This window comes from Saccoglossus kowalevskii, chromosome 7 (assembly GCF_978046115.1).
Source record: "Saccoglossus kowalevskii chromosome 7, keSacKowa6.1, whole genome shotgun sequence".
NCBI classification, from domain to species: domain Eukaryota; kingdom Metazoa; phylum Hemichordata; class Enteropneusta; family Harrimaniidae; genus Saccoglossus; species Saccoglossus kowalevskii.
This window is the reverse complement of record NC_140647.1, coordinates 25716386-25737947: the sequence shown is the minus strand read 5'-3', so window position 1 is coordinate 25737947 and position 21562 is coordinate 25716386. Positions and strand designations below refer to the sequence as shown.

The 21562-nt window shown below is 34.5% G+C and overlaps 1 protein-coding gene across 2 annotated transcripts in view; it reads left to right on the top strand.

Moving 5' to 3' along the window:
- The window catches only part of LOC100368963 (receptor-type tyrosine-protein phosphatase-like N), a 209548-nt gene that overhangs the window by 27747 nt on the left and 160239 nt on the right, over positions 1-21562 (top strand). For both annotated transcript variants that reach the window (XM_085501370.1, XM_085501371.1), the window contains 2 exons: positions 14545-14684; positions 19185-20010. In XM_085501370.1, coding sequence (XP_085357496.1) covers positions 14545-14684; positions 19185-20010 — 966 coding nt within the window. The remainder of the gene's footprint in view (positions 1-14544; positions 14685-19184; positions 20011-21562) is intronic.

The following is a 21562-nucleotide window of genomic DNA, read 5'->3' as shown; positions in this document are numbered from 1 at the left end:
TTATTGTGCAATATCAATCACAGTACGTGATAGTGTTCATCTATGTCAGTAGACAACACTTATAGTCTTAAGAACCACAGGTTCTTACACCGACACTTAGATTTTTAAAGGTCATAGCATGGCACCTATCATTAAAGTGATACATTGTGTACAAGTGGCAACATTTTCGCATAAATGACTTCTGTTATGTTTTTATACATTCAGTTGTACCAATGTTAATGTTTAAACTACTATGATAGGTAAAGCTTCAAAATAAAATTATACCATTATCGTTAACACTGCCACAACTGATAGCCGATATGCATGATATACATATACATGTCCTCAGCAGGTGATTTTTCCAAAAAGAAATGCATCCCTTTTAAAGGTCGTGGTCGTCGTGCAGCGTTCTATTCAATATGGGACCTGCCATAGCGACATAGACATGTACAACGCGTGTAAAATACAATGTTTGTTTACATGCAATTCAAACACACCATTACACAATGAACGCCGCCAATTATTGTGACATCAAGGACTATACATTGTGTGTACAATGCTAGTGCATGGCTGTCTTTCAGTGTAACATTTTGTATATTTTGAGATTAATTTGTTTCTCATCTTCAATTTGATTTTTTCGCATTTCTTACATTTTTTTTTTCATTAACTGGAATGTGGGATTTCTCTTTCAAGGCATTTGTACATTATGATTACCGATTCTAAATTTTGATACTACATGTATGCTTTGAATGAGCAAGGTAACATACATAGGGGTAAATCATATTACACTGCTAGATTGAGAGTGATCATGAGAAAATTTCCTGAAAGTCATATCATGCGGTCTTGTTTTTTTCATTGTTGATTATTCATGGTTTAATTTCTATATTATGGACAGGGTTGTAGAAATTGAAATTTTGTAATATATCAAATTTGCTGCTACATCTTAATCTGAACAAAATTCCTGAAATGTTCATTTATCATGAAATGTGAACTACATGTATTTGTCAGAATCTATTTCTTCCAATTTAATTTTGGAAAATGTCAGTCAGTCCTTTCTCAGTGGTACATACATGTAAACAGACTCGCCAGAAAGTATTTACGCGCCACACAACATGCAGTTACTACCTACGATATCATTCAATAAAACTCCATAACGGTTTGAATAAATATATTTAATATATATCTAATAAAATATGTGTTTTTACAAATAACAAAAACAAAAGATTGCAAATGTCATATGCAAGATTGAATAAAAATGGCAGTCTGGCATTTGATTATTTACCTATTAATTGCGGGACTGAATATAGGTTTTTATTTAAAGGTTAATTATCAGAATATGCGACAAAATCAGTGACAACTAAAAGTGCAGCCTAGTAGCATTTTTGATACATCATAACCTTCATGAAATGCCATATATGGCTCAGGTGCTGCTCCTTGGAGTGGCAAAGGGGGAAATTTCCATAAGAAAATAATATAATATAATTCTTTTATCACTAGATGATAGTTTTATTACTTAACAATGTAGCAAAGTTTGTTCATGAAAGTTTAAAACAATATATAGTATAGCCTGCATTTTTACAAGCCCCTGCCCTATGTAAGAATATATACAAATAAGACTTATTCACGCAGTATACAAACTTGACATATTCTCACACTCTGCAAACTTGACTTAAGTTTGTAACATTGAAATTGTTAATTTAACTTTTAGCAGCGATCCAATGTAACATTATTTATTCTCTTATAAACTATTTCGACAATATATGTGCCTTAAATAGGCAATATGTAAGCATATTCATGCTCTGTTCAGATGTTGATGTGCCATTTGGGCTGTTCGCATTAATGATGCCTTGAGGGGTTCTACGCTACATCTAAAATTAGAACTCCCTTGAGACTTTTGATCTTGTTTTTAACATGTGTTGTTGCCTTGTCCTTAAACAAAAATTGAGAGCAAGGTATAGTTGGCAAAATGTTCATCTATTGCTGGTTCTTCATGAACTTTTCAGTTTTTTTTTTGTGCCAGGCGACAGTTCTGAACATTGAGTGCTATTGTTGTCTCTCCTGACTTTTTTTTTGTATGTGCAAATTGCAAGTACAAGTGCTGACACATACATGTAGTGTTTGGGACTACATGACAGGGCTGTGTGGCCATCTCTCTTTCAAATGACAATTTTAATGCACAATCCTGGCGTCAACCAGGCTCGGTCGAACACAAGCACCTGCGGACCTTAACCAAGGTTCCCCAAAGTCACATTCGTTAGTGAATGAATCCCGGCCAGTGGAATTGGCCTTCCCATTGAGTCTGTGGCATACTCACCCAGGGTAGGGGTCAATCCTTTGATGTTCAGCGTAAGGTAGAATTTGAACTTTGGTCTACCGATCATGATAATAAAGTACGAACTCAGCAATATCGGTAAACGGTTACTGATACTTTCTCTTGTAACAGTCTCTGGTTGGCTTGAGTCTACATTGATGCACTCTGACCAACATACCACCATGTCGTGCAAAAACTACAATACCATCCTGTCCTATAACAGTAGCAGGACCCTTCCATTCAGGGCTATCAGGGTGCTTGTAGTATACTTTGTCTCCCAGTTGACAAGTCTCCATCAATGGACGAATTTGCTTTCTTAAAGCTCTTCGTATTCTCTCTGAGCATTCTGACTCAGTAAATGATCGCCTAGCAGCATACATTGAAGCAATGTGACTACCAACTATATTTAATACTCATGGTAGTACCTTCTAAAGCTGGTGGTTTGTCTACCAGAACTGATGGCATGTTAGGATTTTTTCCATAGAGAAGTTGATAAGAACTATATCCATGGATGTTAGTAAGGCTGTTCTTAGCGAATAAGGCCCAGTTCAGAGCTGTCTCCCAGCTACACTTTTTCTCTGCTTTGACTTTTAGTGTCTGATTGTGTCTTTCAAGGCATCCATTACTCCATGGAGAATATGCTGCAGTGGTTCTCTGTTCAATATTAAAGTTCTCACACATATCCTGAACTTCAGCACTATTAAATTCACTACCATTATCACTATACAGTTTTTTGGGTGAACCATGGATACTGATCCATTTCTGTATAAACTTATCAACAAATACTGCTTGCTGGTCATTATGGCTCCAGCACTAAACCGAGTGAATTCATCCATGATATGCAAATACCACAAGTTTTTGTCCAACTCGTGAAGATCAACCGCGATGGTATCGTTAAAATCTGTGGCAAGCGGAAAGCCCACAGCTGGCTTGGGTACAGGTTTCTTATATTTCTGACATATTGTACAGTTGTCAACGACTTTTGTTAATGTCTGAAAAACTTCTGTGTCATGTGTGCCTGCACTTTCTAACAGCTTCTTAAGGCGATCAGCTGAAGCATGTCCAAACTGACTATGTAGTTTAGTTAATATCTTTTCATGATCTACTTTACTTGTGTTCTCATCAATAAAAAGAATTTCCTCTTCAGGATTACTTTTCTGTTCACATGTAATATTTCGACTCTGTAAATCTACACAGTAGTGCCCACTAGATGTGAAATGTAGCTTTACTGGGTGCCTGAACATTTCAGCTTCATCATTTGCTAAATCAAGTACTGTACCTGCCCGCTTCAGTGAAGTCTTACTAAGCAGTAGAGGGATATCTGTTTCCACTACCTCTGTGTCAATTCTGCATGACGTTTCACCTATCTTGACTGGCAGTATTGCATTAATTGTAGACCTAATTTGAGCACCATCTTCAAACTTGAACATTTTGTTGCTTGGAGCTGTATTAACCATCAATTTTTGCTTATCATCTAAACCATTCATATAGTTGTCAAACCATCGTCTACCACATACTGTCCGAGTACAAGCAGTATCTATAACTGCACATCCGAAAGATTCAGTCATGAAAATTTCATTAATGGATTTCTCTTCTATGGTTAATAATGTCAAATTACATACTTCGGGCTCAGAATCATGTGATGACATATTTACAACAGATGGATCGGATCTATGTTGACAGTCCTTGGCCCAGTGAAAAACTGACTGGCATATTGCAAATTTTGTACGTCTACCAAATTTTTCCAAGGGATTCGTACCTTTAGGAGCATTAATATTTCCATAACGTTGAGGTGGACGAACCATTCATCTAGTATCAGAATTAAATCTCTGTGTTATGAAAGCAGACTCATTTCTAACCGCATCAGAAAGAGTCATACCGTATTTCGATTATATCGACGTTCATATTCTATGATGAAGTCCGCCATCGTCTGCTCGGGCAACTTCCGGTACCAGTCAAAATTAGAATGCGTCTCATACGCCAAGTCGACAGTTTCTTTTTTGAACAATGAATCCAATGCTTGAATCAGAACATCCATACCTGTATCCGAGTTCAGTTCAGTCACATCTATTTCGAGCGCCTTCGCTCTTGCTTGATCCGACAAAGACAGCGTAACTGCCAATGCTTGTTTCTTCTTGTCTAAGTCGGTTACCAAACGCCACACGGCAATTTCGTTTTTCCATGTTTCATACACGGTCTCCACTCCTAGCTTCGGAGGATTCGTGTAGCTCGTACTCTGTGACATCTTGTCAACCGTGCTCTGCTACCATTTAATAAAGTACGAACTCAGCAATATTGATAAACTGTTTCATCTTTATTAGAATCCCGTTCACAGAAATACAGGCTGCACAGCTCCAGAAAAACACACGAAGCATGTGACTCAAAGTACTGCACATGCGCAGTTCACTACATGAAAGGTCAACCGGATGTTTACCCCAATGCATGCTGGGAGTTTATCGTACATCTAGTTAACACATGATTCTGATGCGACAACCATTATAATACCAGTGACCGGTGATACATCTTATGCATCAGTATGCAATGGATCTGCTAAGAAATTAGATGGTTTTCTGAAATATAAAAATATGTTTTGCATTGTGAGCTTGATTATGCACGTCATTTATTATAACTGATACATCTCGGGCGTTAGTATGAAATCTTGATCTGTTGAGAAATTGGACTGCAACACATATATAATTTTAGAGATATCATAACAATCTTTGACCTTGTAAGCTTTGAATTTCAAAATAAAGGGATGTCCTCATTTACATACAAATTCACACACTACTAAGTGTACTATGACCTATGAAATGTAGTTATTGAAATCAGATAGTCCACTGTAATGGATCAGTGCAGTTTACAATCAGTTTTTTGAAACATTATATTTATCTGCCTTGGGTGAATTTTTCTTAGATTTGTTCATTTTATGATGATATCTTCAAAACTGTATTTTGGAGAGGAAAAAAATATTTTCGTCTTCTTCTTGAAAACTCATACTTAGAGTGCATTACTAATAATTGTATGCAGGCATCTCTGAAATAAGAAGAAAACTTATAATAAGAAAAAACTACTAACAATCATATAAAAGTGTGTTGAAAGAGAAAAACAAAAGGAAACACTTATACATGTATCCGTTTGCAATACCCCGGATCATTGTAACATAACAGAACCAGAAAAGTATGTGCATGAACATTCCATGAGACAAATGTAGTCCTTGTGTCTTGAATCTCAGAATTGTTTACTCTGTATCAAAACCTCAAATGTCGCATACATCTACTTTCAATGGAACTCTCTTAGATTCGTTCCTTTGATCTAAGAAATCTCAAAATGTTAATTTATAAGTGATTATTTTAGCATTTACATCTAAAGTGATATTTTACATCCCAATGTTTTTAACTACGCTTGTTGATATTCTTACCAACCTACAAAATGTTTAGTAGGTTCATTTGCAACATTTCCAAGGGCAAGGTTGTAATAGTTTCACTATGTTTTGTATCAAATGAGATTCAAGTATATCAATTTCAGGCACCATTTTTAATTTGTGATTGTTTATAATTATTTAGTTTTATTGTCTAGAATTCATTCAATTTATCAAATTAATATTTAAAAATTTTTAAAACTGGACACTGAGATTCTGCTTTGTGAATATTGGGTTGTTCAGGTTATATTAATTTCAATCTTCGCGAAGCGTTATGTTCATTTTAACAACATTAAATGAAGTATATACACTAGCTAATTTAAATTCGTCTTATTTTGACCATAGACTCACCAGTATAAAATTGAGCAATACGATATATACCGATATGTACCGTTGCACTCATACATTCAACTATATTGTGAACTTTACAATGCTGATGTCTAACTTGTACATGTACATTGTAAATGCAAATTCAATAAAATATTTCTGAAAATCTGTCTTTAATACAAAACTCAAGTTTAAGACATTCAGTGTCTATACATGTAAATGTAGCAGTACATGAAAACAAAAAACGCTGCATGCCGTAGGTGTGTGATCCCATTTACTGGAAAGTATGGTTGAAAAGGTCAAGCTTCATATCATCTAATGAGTAAATGTACACTACATCTGACGTACTTTAAAACCAGAGTGTATTTGTGCTCCAGGAGGTACATGTACGTCATGACACTAAAGTCATAATTCTATCATTCTCTTTATTTTTAGACAACTGGCATAGTTAAATGAGTGACATTTCATGTTACAATGATAAAGTTTTAAATAAAAATATTTATAAGTCAAAATTAAAGGAATTATGCCATGTTCTATTGAGTGCCGCAATTTCTGTTTTTTTAAGATTGTTTCAGTATACTTAAACAACAGTAATGGACATACATTTTTAGTGAACTTCAAAGCTCATTGTCAGCTCTGCATGTTTGAGACTCTCCACATGTATATGCATAGTTACCATATGACATTGTCGCATGGTAATACTCCACATTCATATGCACACTTTCCATACCACATTGTTGCATGGTTGGGCTCCATATGCATAGTTACCATATGACATTTTCGCATGGTAATACTCCACATTCATATGCACACTTTCCATACCACATTGTTGCATGGTTGGGCTCCATATGCATAGTTACCATATGACATTGTCGCATGGTAATACTCCACATTCATATGCACACTTTCCATACCACATTGTTGCATGGTTGGGCTCCATATGCATAGTTACCATATGACATTTTCGCATGGTAATACTCCACATTCATATGCACACTTTCCATACCACATTGTTGCATGGTTGGGCTCCATATGCATAGTTACCATATGACATTGTCGCATGGTAATACTCCACATTCATATGCACACTTTCCATACCACATTGTTGCATGGTTGGGCTCCATATGTATAGTTACCATATGACATTGTCGCATGGTAATACTCCACATTCATATGCACACTTTCCATACCGCATTGTTGCATGGTTAGACTCCATATGCATAGTTATCATATGACATTGTCGCATGGTAATACTCCACATTCATATGCACAATTTCCATACCGCATTGTTGCATGGTTGGGCTCCATATGCATAGTTACCATATGACATTGTCGCATGGTAATACTCCACATTCATATGCACACTTTCCATACCACATTGTTGCATGGTTGGGCTCAATATGCATAGTTACCATATGACATTGTCGCATGGTAATACTCCACATTCATATGCACACTTTCCATACCACATTGTTGCATGGTTAGACTCCATATGCACATGATGATGCCAGAGCCGAGGACCTGAGGGCAGACAACAAATCATGATATTGCCTGAATGACCATGTGCTATTTATTTTATCACATCGAACAGACATTCACCATGCACACATACATCTAACCATGCACCACTACTGGTGGCTACACTGCAACAGAGATAAACTGAGCAGGCATATCTATATATGTGCAGCAATTAACCAAAATTATACTAAAAACAAATTTACCACAATTATCATAATTGTCTTGCTTTGATAATGTATTTAATTATCGAAAATAATGCTAATAAAAATACTTTCTGTTCATTATTCTTTTGTAGACCACTATCAGTTTTATAGAACTGTTAAAGACTCAGTCAATTACATGTACATGTATATACATGTAGTCGTACAAATGTATATACATGATTTACAAAAAAGCGTATCACGATTATCACAATATATAAACATGTGTGACTTTTAGCATCTTTTGTATTCATATGTTCGCTTTTAGGTTGTTGTCGAGCAAAACCACTATGCCTTTTACGTGGCAATTAAGGTGAAAGTATTATTTGTTGAGTATATTTTATGGCGTTTGATCTTATTATACAGAATAGTCACACTTATAGCATACTGATGACATTTGATCGTAAAAAATGTCTACCTATATAAGGACTGCACGCTGTTGTAGAGTCTTGAAGTAGACATACCGTATTTATCCGGGTATAAGCCCAGGGTCTTGAACATGGAAAATTGCCAAAAAGAAGGGGGGTGGGCGTTTGCCAGGAGATCCCCGGCAAAAAAAACGAAAATTCTCATACATACATACAAAATACATACTGTGTGTCCATGAACCAATCTAATTGCTAGAATTCAACCTGATAGTACCAGTAAGACGGGATGATGCGAATATTAAATACAACACACATCTATAGTTTCTTAAGAGAAAATTGCTGAATATTAAGTCGGGTGACAATGATCATTCAGCACCAACTGTAGAATTTATTTTTGTTGCATTGAAGATTTTGATTATAAATTTTATGCAGAAATTAATTATTCATATAAATAGAAAAGAAAACATGTGAACAATATACACATGTATCGTCACAGTGACTGTTATTTTTTTATCGTCAAGTATGAGTTATAAGGGTAAAAAATCGTATATTTAATTAATCAACTAAATACAAAACAAAGACATATTGTATTGGTATTGTAATGTGAGGATTTATGATTCAGTGTACCCTGTCACTGTATAAAATAATATGAGGATACCGCAAAGTATGCACAAAGACAGTATAGCAGGAGTATTAACTGGCGTGCAGCGAAGTTCGATGCGACATCGTACTGTCTGAGTGCATACTTTGAGGTATCCTCGTAATAACCTTATTATTATACATCTTTTCCTCCCAGGAATACATCAGTTTAGAATTAGTAAACAGATTTAGTAAACTTTTTTGTTTGGGGTCCGGTCAAACCCTAGTGACACCATTTTTGTTTTTATTATTAGAGAACACTTTCACAGGTAATCATTTCATAGTTGGAATTCACATTTCCTAATGTGGTACGATGAAAAAAAACCCTCAAAATTACGGCACACTGTAACTTATAGCGTTACGGTGACAGATGTATAATACCGGGTAATAATGTTTATTTGATTAAAACAATTTCAACTCATTCATTGTAGCTAGCAAGAGACATATTTCGACAGATTATTCACATGTTTTTGGAGAACTACAATGTACCTTAAACCAAGATGAAAATTGGATGTTACAGTGCGCTCAGAAGTGTTGACCCAAAAACAAAACATTCCAAAAAAAGATTAAAATGTGAAAGAGTATTCAGAGTAGATTGTGCCAGGAGAAAACTGATAACATGAACTGTGGTAAATAGACAGCCAATATATAAAGCAATCATTAAGATCCAATTTATGTTTGTATATTGGGTAGAATTGGAACTTGATTATAGTCTATACTTGCCTATATGTGTTTATAAGGAAGAGAAAGGACAGCAGTGGAATACAAATTTCAGTTTCTGAAGTGTGCTGTCAGTAAAAGTCTATTGAAACAATGTTTTTACTCTCAAGTGTTATTGAGTTTTTGTCCCGATGTGAAAAGCAGACAATGATAGCATTTTACATTTATATCATGTATATATTAAAGATGTCTTAAATTTGGTACAATCCCTAGACTGTATTAGTTTTTGACTTAAATTTATGCATATTAATTACCTTATTTGCATAATAAACTTGTCCAGTCTTTTTATGTTACAATCCATTGGATTTTTATGAATTTCTTGACAGTATGCAGCTACATGTTATTCTATAAGCTTTAACTATTTTTATGTAGAAATCTGAGCACATTACTTTGCATAGTAATTAGTAGTAACTTATTTGCATATTCATGATGAGTATATCTTATGAACATTTATCAATGAAGAATGTTGGTGTAAATTATGAAGAGTTTCAATTTATTTACATGTATTGATCTAATTTGCATATAAGTATTAAAACAAGCATGGGTATTAACCTTTTGCCTTAATTTTTGCACGAATTCATGTGTTTGTCTATAAATTCGTCAGTAATTTCGGAAAAGATGGTCATAATTTTCTGTATTCTTATACGATTTGATTGAAATTGTTTAAAAACAATGTCCCTATTTATTTTGTTAATAGTGACAAAAGTTGACTGACATGACTGATACAGTTCATAACTGAAAATTTGACTAAAATAAGAGGAGAGTTCAGAATTCAATATTTCACTGTAATTTCTTTGACAGCTGCTGATTATCGATTATTGAGATTTATACATGTATGCTTACATGTATATTTGAAAATAGAAATATCTAATGACGTTAACATTTGAATGACATTCTAAAAACTTAATTATTCTTATTATGGTTTCAAACTATATGAAACAAAAATGATCAGCTTTTTTTTCTTTCTAAATGGTTCTTTTGTTGTTTGTAAGAATTGATGATATTAAATTAAGAAAATTTGCTATACAGATACGCAACTTTTCTTTGATGTCACTAAGGATTCTAGTGTCATTTTGATGAACAAATTCAAAAAAGTAAAATTTAGCAATGAATTTGGAGCAGTAGGAAATGAACAAATTTTGACTGAATTTGATACAGTGTTACAAAACTTGATGTGACATTTGAATTTTTGTAAAAAAAGTAAATTATACACTATCTTTATTTGTTGATTTTCAAACAAAAACACGTCTGCACATGGTATATGAACGGTAGTATCTAAACTAGTCTGGGTTTATATAAATGACTGAAAAAAATGCGGTATGGTGGTTGTGGATTTGTTTCATGTATCATAATAGAATGTAACATACCAACAGAACATCATTGCCATAGTTACCTGTCCTTGCATTCTTTAGTGTCTTTGGGTTAATATATGATCCCCCCCCCCCCCCAATAGTAATTTGATCCATTTTGTAATAAATCTTGGTGCAAATTCTTCAGTGGAAAAAAAATCAGTTAATAAAAAAGTAATTGTGTTTTAAAATTTGTGTCTGACATCTAAGACTATCCAGCTTCATTATTACATTTGTTAATTTGATAAAATTATCAAAATAAATTGACAAGTTCATGTTTGTATTAATAATTATAATAATTAACCAGTGCTATTGTTTCCATCAATATTAATGAGGAATTGACAAGGATTTGTAAATATTAATCCCATGTACATGTATATGATATCTCTCGAATGTGTATTTAATTTATTTTTAAATATAATTTACTAAATAACTAAATTTGGTTTCTTAAAATGTCAAAAGATTGACCAAAGCACATTGCTTCCTGCATGTGTACATGTATATACATGTGGTTTAGCAGCTGGACTTGTCATTTGTACTTTCATTTGGAAAATAAGATGTTCTATACAAGTCACACATAACCTTATTATCATACATTGCAGTGACAAGTGCCAGTAAAATGATTTGTACATGTAACTCTCATTGCCAATTTACAAAATGTATTACCATGACACCTACATGTAATTGACAGGCCAAATGCTTTCTTTACTGCGTGAGTTAGAGGTGGCTTACAGAAATGTACCTCATTGGCTACCTGTCATGAACACCTAACTGACAGTCCAATCAGATAACAACTCTCCTAATGGTTGTAGTCTGAAACCAGGGCTGCGAGTTTTAGGTTCCAACCATCCATGTCTTCCGTCCGATGTCATTTATCAGACATGTTTGAAAGGGATTCTGTTCAAAGTTGGTACAAAAACACAACATAATGGAAGACTGATGCATGTCGATTTGTTCTTTTGACTGAATCGCTAAATGACTTAGTCCCAAAAAACACCAAAAATCAACATTGCACAGGTATCTGGATTGATACATGTGTAGGTTACTGAATGCATGTACATGTAAACTGTAACCTCTTTATAACAAACCCTTTGAAGGACATACAATTACTTTGTTATAGTGAAGTGTTCACTATAATGAAGCATATTATACATGTAATAATAAGTTGGGTTTGTTATGAGAATGAAACATGTAATATACATGTATAAGAAAATTCATTGTCAAGATGTGATTTTCATGTACAGTATAACAAGGTTACTGTGTAATTTTTTTGTGACTTGATTCAAAATGGCCGACTGGTAGCAATATTGTTTTTGTTTTCATGTGTGTCTTGGCAGATTATCTGCACTGTAGTTTCATAAACATTACAATGATAATACCGCTACATCCCTAATAGAAGTCACACCCATTATTTTTGAATAATTGAGAAACAAAAATTCATCATTTCTCATACGTGTAGATGCTCTAATAGAAACCGCATCTCCTCTGTTGCATTGCACCATTTTAATAGAAGCTGATAGAATACAGATTTTACAGTACTGATAATAATAATAATTATTACATATGTACTGCAGTTTATTTTGATTCGTCCCTGAAATCAAAATCGGTATTTCCACAACCCATATGCAAATGAGGTCCGAGAGCAAACAAAGTAGTCCCTTCAGGAGTACAGTTTTTCGGAATAAACAATATTTAGAAGTACGATATTTTCCCCTTGGGGTACATGAATATACTTGCCGAATGACATGAAATTTGAACAACAGCAATGGTACTTTTAGGCAGTCACTTATTTTGGCCCAAACTAATTTGCATATCACCCATGCAATAATGTTTTCGGTATTTTCACGGTCGATATGCAAATGAACATGGTATTTTTATTGGCTACCGAACTATTTTTATTTTGTAAACACATTTTCGTCTGCTATTTTTATCCAGTTCAGATCGTTCAACAACATTTTTGGCATGTCAGGTGTACATCACATGGAATACTACGATTGGGAGAACTTAATGTGTGTTGACCACCTGGAAACTGAGTTTTATAAACCTTGAAGGGCTCTCAGAAGATCCACCAGCAGTAAAATCAGCGATTACTATGTAGCCGCAACATTCAGCATCGAGATACCAGGATTCTGCTGGCGACGTTGCGGCGTTGAGGGTGTGGGGTTCTGTCATAATAGTTTCTTGAAATCATATCCTCATCTGGGGATGTACATGTGTGTACAATAGTTTAATTTAGCATGGAAAAATGCCCTCATACATGTATCTCCAATCTATTTACATAAATTTAATAATTTAATAAATTTGTTTTCAACTGCAATTGAATAAAATTGTTTCTTTTCGCACCTAATCCATTCTTTTCTTTTGGATGTCAAATGTTCACATGTACATTTTTGTAGATCACTTTTAAAAAAAATACCAACAGGGACTGTGTCATTTTCAATGACTTGTTTACTGTGTGAGTTAGCAGCCTACAATACTGCACCTGTTAAGAGATTTTATTTGTTTAATGAAATAATGTATGATAAAGTGCTGGCAAATTTTCGCCCAATGTTTATCATCTTGTTGAAAACAGTCTGTGATTTTTGCCGACAATTCAAACACAGCTTTGAGTGACGGTGTTATGATGACCACCAAAATGAATATTCATTAAACTCATCGCAAGAAGGCATGAACATTGCGAATTCGCAGTACTGATCTTGCAGACAAGACATACATTATTCTGTCGCCGATTGGCCGGCGAGGGCCTACTCGCGCCTACCGTACATGTCAGGCTAGCATACTTTGCAGTGCCTTACAACTATGTACTAGTAATACTGTCTTTGTTTCATTAGTCATGCATGTGTATATGTAATTTTTTTACTGAATTCTCTGGGGCAATATCAATTAGCAAATTTACCCTTGTCAGATTTCAATGAAACTTTGTACATTAGTGCCTCGGTGATCCACATGCATAAATAGCTTACGGAAAAATTCCATACATAGTGTACATGTACTAATGAAAATTAGTCCTACGTCACAGAGTGACCTTGAAAAATGTTTTCTTCATGGATTCCATTAAGAATCTTGAAATTGTGGCAGTTACAACTTGCATGGCCGCTAAAGGTCTCCCATCTAGGTACTTTTGTAGCACAATCATGGCATTTTAACATGTATTTTTGTTCATAACAGAAAGGTTTTTACTCAAGTAGCTAAAAGAAATTAAGTCTAGGAAATTTGTGCTGATTTTTATACCAATGAAAGTACCAGGATGTATGACTTTTAGAGGTCACGAAAGTACCAGGATGTATGCCCTTTAGAGGTCTTGAAAGTACCAGGATGTATGACCTTTAGAGGTCATGAAAGTACCAGGATGTATGACCTTTAGAGGTCATGAAAGTGACCTACTGTAAAATACTTTATTTCACTTGGAATTAATTTTCACTGAAGGAATGATTGAACAAAAATAAAGTCCAGTGAATATACCTTTTTTCCCTATATTTTACATTCAAATTGTCAAAAATCAGTGAAAATAAATTCCATACAAAACACTAAAAATATTTTTTCAGTGAAAATTTATTCCAGCTATAATAAACTTTACAGTATTTAAGCACTTCAAAATCTCAAACATTTAATGGTTTACAGTGTAGGATTATTGATTTAATCTTTGAACGCATGTATATATACATATATCTTTAGAATTATTGATTCAGAATTGATTTTATCTTTATTTTTTCAGACAATCTTTTCGGTAGCTGTAGTAGTAGTTCCTATGTAGACCATTATTATCAATTGGATGGCCGAGGTTACCAGACTCTTCGAAATACTCTTTCACGACTTCTGGATGAAAATTACACCTGGTCTGATACCTACACTCAGGTAAATATTTTCATAATTTGTTGTAAATGCTGCTTTTTAATTTCTAATAATGTCTGAAGGTACAAAATGTTATGCGAGTGTGTCTGTCAATTGGTAAACTTTTCCTTGATAAATTCTTATTTAACTCATGGTATATACTAGCTATACTACATGTACACAATACTGCCATGTTGAAAAGTGTATATTGTTCTCGACTATTCTCTCTTCATTCTCATAGAGGAATGAATAAATTACATTTGCAGAACTTTCTTTTGTGTCTTTTTCCTGCAATAGTGCCTGTTTTCAGTTCAGGTGTTTCTTCTTACATTGTTGCAAATTAATGAATTTGTGTCTTTTTTTTTTTTTTTTCCTGTCTTTGTACCTGCTTTTCCGTATACATGTCAATTTGATGTACTACTTATCAGTCAAGCGCAATAGTTATGATTAATTTCAATTTCCTTACCACATTTAATCCAAATGGTATGGTAATCTCAACTACCAAATCTCACTGTTGATGGAAATCCCCATGGAAGTGCAGATGTTAGGATGATGGATGTGCAGATGTTTATTGGCTAATAAATAATGATGTTATAAAATTGACACAGCAAAAAATCATCATGACATGTTCAAAAACAAAACATAGGTGAAAGTAAATATACTGTTGAGTCGGTTCATGACATGTACATATCTATAGCCACTGTGGTGGAGAATTGTAGTACGTTGAACCCACGGTCACCTGGCATGGTAGTGCTGGCAATACAAGATAAAATGGAAGTTACAATCAATAGTCATTTTATAAAGGAGCACTTGTTCTGATCCAAATGAAATAGAAATTGGGGGGGGGGGGGCTTATTTTGGTGAAAGGCAAGGTATATAAAGGGAAAATATATGTCCTTGTTGCTGTCGTTATTTTTCTCGTTGTTACAATAACTAAAAACGTTTTTTTTGACTTTGCAGTGCCTGTAGTAGTAATTAGTTCCCGACGAAGTCTGAAAACGGGGACTTATAATTCGGTCTCCGTCCGTGCGTCTGTACGAGTCATATCTCAGAATCCCTTGGACCAATTCCGTTCATTCTTTGCATGTGTCTAGTACTTTATGTGGGACATATGCACATGCAGTGGTTTAGGGATTCGATTCAAAATGGCCGACTGGCAGCCATCTTGTTTTTTGAAAATAGTTTATTTTGGTCATGCTTTGGCAGTTTTCTTTCAAACTTGGTACATAGATTATACATGTTAGGATACATGTCCATGACGATTTATTTCACAATTGGATCAAAGATGGCCGACTGGCAGCTATCTTGTTTTTTGAAAATGTCGTATTTTGGACATGCTTTGTCAGTTTTCATTCAAATTTAGTACATAGATCATACATGTTAGGATACATGTCCCCGGCCGTCCGTGAGTTCCTGAGTCTGTCCGTCCGTCCGTCCGTGTGTCCGTCCGTCCATCCGTCAGTCTGTCCATAGTCATATTTCAGAATCCTGTGGACCGATTCTGTTCATTCTTTGCATGTGCCTAGTACCTTATGTGGGACATATGCATATGCAGTGGTTTAGCGATTCGATTCAAAATGGCCGACTAGCAGCCATCTTGTTTTTTGAAAATGTTGTATTTTGGACATGCTTTGTCAGTTGTCATTCAAACTTGGTACATGGATTATACATGTTAGGATACATGTTCATGACGATTTATTTCGCAATTGGATCAAAGATGGTCAACTGGCAGGCATCTTGTTTTTTGTGTTTTTTATGCAGTATCACTTTATGCGTGCTCTGTCAGTTTTCATTCAAATTTGGTACATACATGTTAGGATGCATGTCCATGACAATTTGTTTCAAAATCTGGTCAAGGATGGCCGATTGACAGCCATCTGACTTTTTGGCCTCTAACTACATTTCCACAATTTATGTACCATTTTCATTTGTATTGGCACATACATCATACATATCAGTGTGTTTCATAATCAGATTAAAGATGGACGAATAACGGCTATTTTTATTTTTGGCCATATTACTACTACACAGAACACGTGTTTTGATGTAAATAAACAATCTGTTGTATACGCCACTTGGAACTCAAGTTTCAAGGACAGGCTCGCGACAACCCCTCTGCTTTAATATGACGAGCACAAAGAGAACTTTCCAAAATTTAACGGGGACTGTGTCATTTTCAATGACTTGTTTGTATGATAATTCGCTAACTTTTAGCAGTTCCATGACATTCCCACTGATATCTAAAGAACCACTTAATGAATTTTGAACTAGAATAATGCACAGACCTGCATAGTTATGGGTTAAAATTTGTGCATATTAATTACCAAATTTGCATAATATTCATACTTTTCCATGGATATCTCAAGTGTTAATCACATTTCAGTGAAACTTTGTACATAGATGGTCCGTGACATTCCACAGACCTTATTAGTTTTACATTAAATTTGTGCATATTAATTACCTAATTTGCTTAATAATTTACTCTTCAGCTTTTGCCCGATTTTTTTGTTTAAAGATATAAACATCTCATTATAATGAGACTTGATACATATTTGCCCTTGAACAATACACAGACTGAATTTCTCTTGGGTTGAAATTTGTGCGTAATAATTGCTTAATTTGCATAATAATTAGCCAATTTTCTATCTACATATCTCAAAAAAAAACAATTATTGCATTTCAATAAGACTAATGTACTTAAAATGGGACCAATATTGGATATCTTTATAGTGTTAAAAATGGCAAAATAGGAAGACAAAAAGCAGTAGACGTTTTATATTCAGTGAGTCCTAAAAGGAAAAGTTACAGATTTTTTTTTTCAGTTTTAAAAGTAGTGTAGGTTTACACTGAATCATGCAAAAAAATGAATTCTTTGTTCAGTGCACTCACGACGTGTTTATTTCAGGTACACATAGTTGATTTCAAAAGGTCACATGCCCACAGGAAACTAATAATCTGCACCTGATCATGACTACACATCTTTGTTCAAAGAAAAATGTAATACATCAAGTTTAAGTACTTCAGTAATAAATTAAATGCTTTTAAAATATATTTGAGTGTTAAGTTTTATAAAATCAAAAGATACCCAAGCTCAAGGAGATGGACAAATTTATTGGTTTTCCAAATTCTGTGAGCCCAGTGTATTGTCACACTGAGAGTTCACCTTCAGAAATTTTAAATGGTCTTCAATTGGGAAATTACTAGATATGTAGTACACTGTTAATACATGTTTTTACATACAAAATGCATTTCACAGTGAGTGTGGGTTCAATATCCAAGTATATTTAAAATCACATAAATACACTATTGATATTATGAGACTGACTCAATCTAGTCTGATGATTTTTTATTTGATTCTCGCATCAACTGTCTGTAAAATCAGGATGTCTTCCAAAACCATATCTTGCTATTGACCTTTGTATTAAAAAAATGGATAAAATAACAAATGAGGTTATGAAGTATGCATGTAGGAGATACTATGATCACAGCGACTGATTCATTTTCAGAACTCGCATCTGATATAAATAAAAGAAAATGTTAGAATCTGACGTAAAAAAACTTGAACACTTTCAAAGTTGGTGACCTGGTTTACCCCAAATAAGGGAAATTTTGAACATTGGAACCATTGACATATGTTTAAAATGAATACGAATAAGGTTCTTGCAAAATGTTAAATTATATTCTTTCTGGTGCCAGATGTATAAAACCCTTGATTACAGGCTTGTCCACATTTCAATAATACTGAACTCTGCCAGCTTGCCATTGGGTAAATGTATCTCTGCTGGTTACGTATGTATATTATCTTTCATGGACAAGACATTAGTGATGCTATTTTCATGCACGAATGCACAATCGATAGATATCTATGGAAGATATGATAGAAATTTCTCTTGTGGTTTGTTTCGCAATTCACTACAGTGCATTATCAAATCATCTTGCTATTGCTACATTCTTATCTGTAAAAGTTGTTTGTCTTCTCTCATGAATACAAATATAAACGAGTTGTCTACATGTCTACATGATACTTGTGGCTTAGGTTGATCTTGGCTCATTTTGTTTTCTTGCATCTGTTATTGTAGAATGTACATTATAAATAAGATGCAAGAATAATGATTATAATCTTAAACTAAACTTAATTTTAAAATGTGTTCCTGTGTCTGTAATATACATGTATTAATTGTCTTTTTAATGGGAGAAGGGATTGGTTGGTTTGGTTTGGTTTGGTTTGGTTTGGTTTGGTTTGGTTTGGTTACGTTAGGTTAGGTTAGGTTGGTTAGGATTGGGTGATCAGGTGTGAGGTGTCGGGTATGATCTCCAGGAAAACAAGCAGTAAAGTGTTGATCTGAATCCTGCCCATCCATTATTACATGATGGTCCTCTGTTTATTAACCACATTTGTAATTGTCCATTTTATGTTTCATTTTGACAGATTTCTCTTTTGTTATAGTTGTAAAAAACTGATCAGATGATGTCATGTTGTTGTTATACATGTAGTCACGACTTCCTATTCCTTCCAATTTTTAGACTGTTTTACAAAAACTGCTTGAGCCTTATCAGAAATGGAGAGAAGAAAGCCAATCAAGTTACAGTATTGAATTAGATGATGATTATTCCGAACAGAGTTCTGAGCTTACGGATGAGGAGATTGCAAACCTGCAGAATTTATTTCAAGACTACCAACCCATCCAGGATCAAGAGGAAAGTCTTGACGAGACATATTTACCGGTGGATAGCGAGTACTTTTACGATGCTGCCCGACAGAGATTGGAAGAGGCTGAGATGAATGGAGAAGATCTAGACAAAGTCTTTCATTATATTTTATTAGAGTACATCAATTTATCGTTAGACACAAAAGATCTTGATGAAGAAAGCAGAGCTGAACTACTTAAACGGTATTTCCAGGAATACTCCAGCCTATTGGATGAAGAGGATGCAAGAAATAAGGTGATTGAAGAAATATCCTCGTCAGAAGGAAGTGATGCGAATCAAGAGCTTGATAGTATCCCCGGGCAACCAGGTGATGTTAATGACTGGGACACAGTCTCAAACTTGCAGATGATGAGAGATTATCTTTCAGAGCTGTATGACAAAGCCTTGGAAGATAGCGAGAGGAAAGCTATGGTTAGTGATTTTGGTTACCCAGGCAACAAGATCAGCATTGAGGACAACAATGATGACGATGCATTCGATAAGAAATCGACGACTGTGGAAGGAGAGATCAATCTACATAAATATGGATTTGCACAAGATGATGATGGTGATGATGATGATGATGAGCAGTATTTTGGAAAGATCAAAGACAACCTTTATGGCAACAATGATGAAGATGATGAGAGTGGAGTAGATGAAGGTATATTCATGTTTTATCTTGTGGAATCATGTCAGATATGAACGTAGTGTAGACCCCCATCTCTGATATGAATGTAGTGTAGGCCACCGTCTCTGAGTTGAATTTAGTGTAGACCATTATCTCTGATTTAAATTTAGTGTAGACCTCCATCTCTGATTTGAATTTATCGTAGACCATCGTCTCTGATTTGAATTTAGTGTAGACCATCATCTCTGATTTAAATAAAGTGTAGACCACCATATCTGATTTGAATTTAGTGTTAGACCATCGTCTCTGATATGAATTTAGTGTAGAGCATCATCTCTGATGTGAATTTAGTGTAGACCATCATCTCTGATTTGAATTTAGTGTAGAGCATCATCTCTGATGTGAATTTAGTGTAGACCATCATCTCTGATTTGAATTTAGTGTAGACCATTATATCTGATTTGAATTTAGTGTAGACCACCATCTGTGATTTGAATTTAGTGTAGACCATCATCTATGATTTGAATTTATCGTAGACCATCGTCTCTGATTTGAATTTAGTGTAGACCATCATCTCTGATTTAAATAAAGTGTAGACCACCATATCTGATTTGAATTTAGTGTTAGACCATCGTCTCTGATATGAATTTAGTGTAGAGCATCATCTCTGATGTGAATTTAGTGTAGACCATCATCTCTGATTTGAATTTAGTGTAGAGCATCATCTCTGATGTGAATTTAGTGTAGACCATCATCTCTGATTTGAATTTAGTGTAGACCATTATATCTGATTTGAATTTAGTGTAGACCACCATCTGTGATTTGAATTTAGTGTAGACCATCATCTATGATTTGAATTTAGTGTAGACCATCATCTCTGATTTGAATTTAGTGTAGACCATCATCTCTGATTTGGGTTCAGTGTAGACCATCATCTCTGATTTGAAATTAGTGTAGACCATCATCTCTGATTTGAATGAAGTGTAGACCATCTTCTCTGATTTGGGTTCAGTGTGGACCACCGTATCTGATTTGAATTTAGTGTAGACCATCATCTCTGATTTAAATGAAGTGTAGACCATCATCTCTGATTTGAATAAAGTGTAGACCGCCCTCTCTGATTTAAATAAAGTGTAGACCACCCTCTCCAATTTGAATTTAGTGTTAGACCATCGTCTCTAATATGAATTTAGTGTAGACCATCAACTCTGATGTGAATTTAATGTAGACTATCATCTCTGATTTGAATTTAGTGTAGACCACCGTCTCTGATTTGAATTTAGTGTAGACCATCTTCTGTTATGGATGTACATTGTAACTGTAGACCAACATCTCTGATATAGATGTAAGTGTAGAACGCAATCTCTAATATTAACAGTGTAGACAATCCATTATCTCTGATATGAACATAGTGTAGACTACCAATAGTAGACCATTGTTAATATTAACCCATTTTTGATATGAAGTTTGGTGTTTCTATATTTGAAATCTAACACAGGAATCTAATAGAGTGAATACAGTATATTTCTTAACTCCAATATTTCAGTGTGTTTTAAACTCGAGAAGTAAATTTGTCAGATTAACA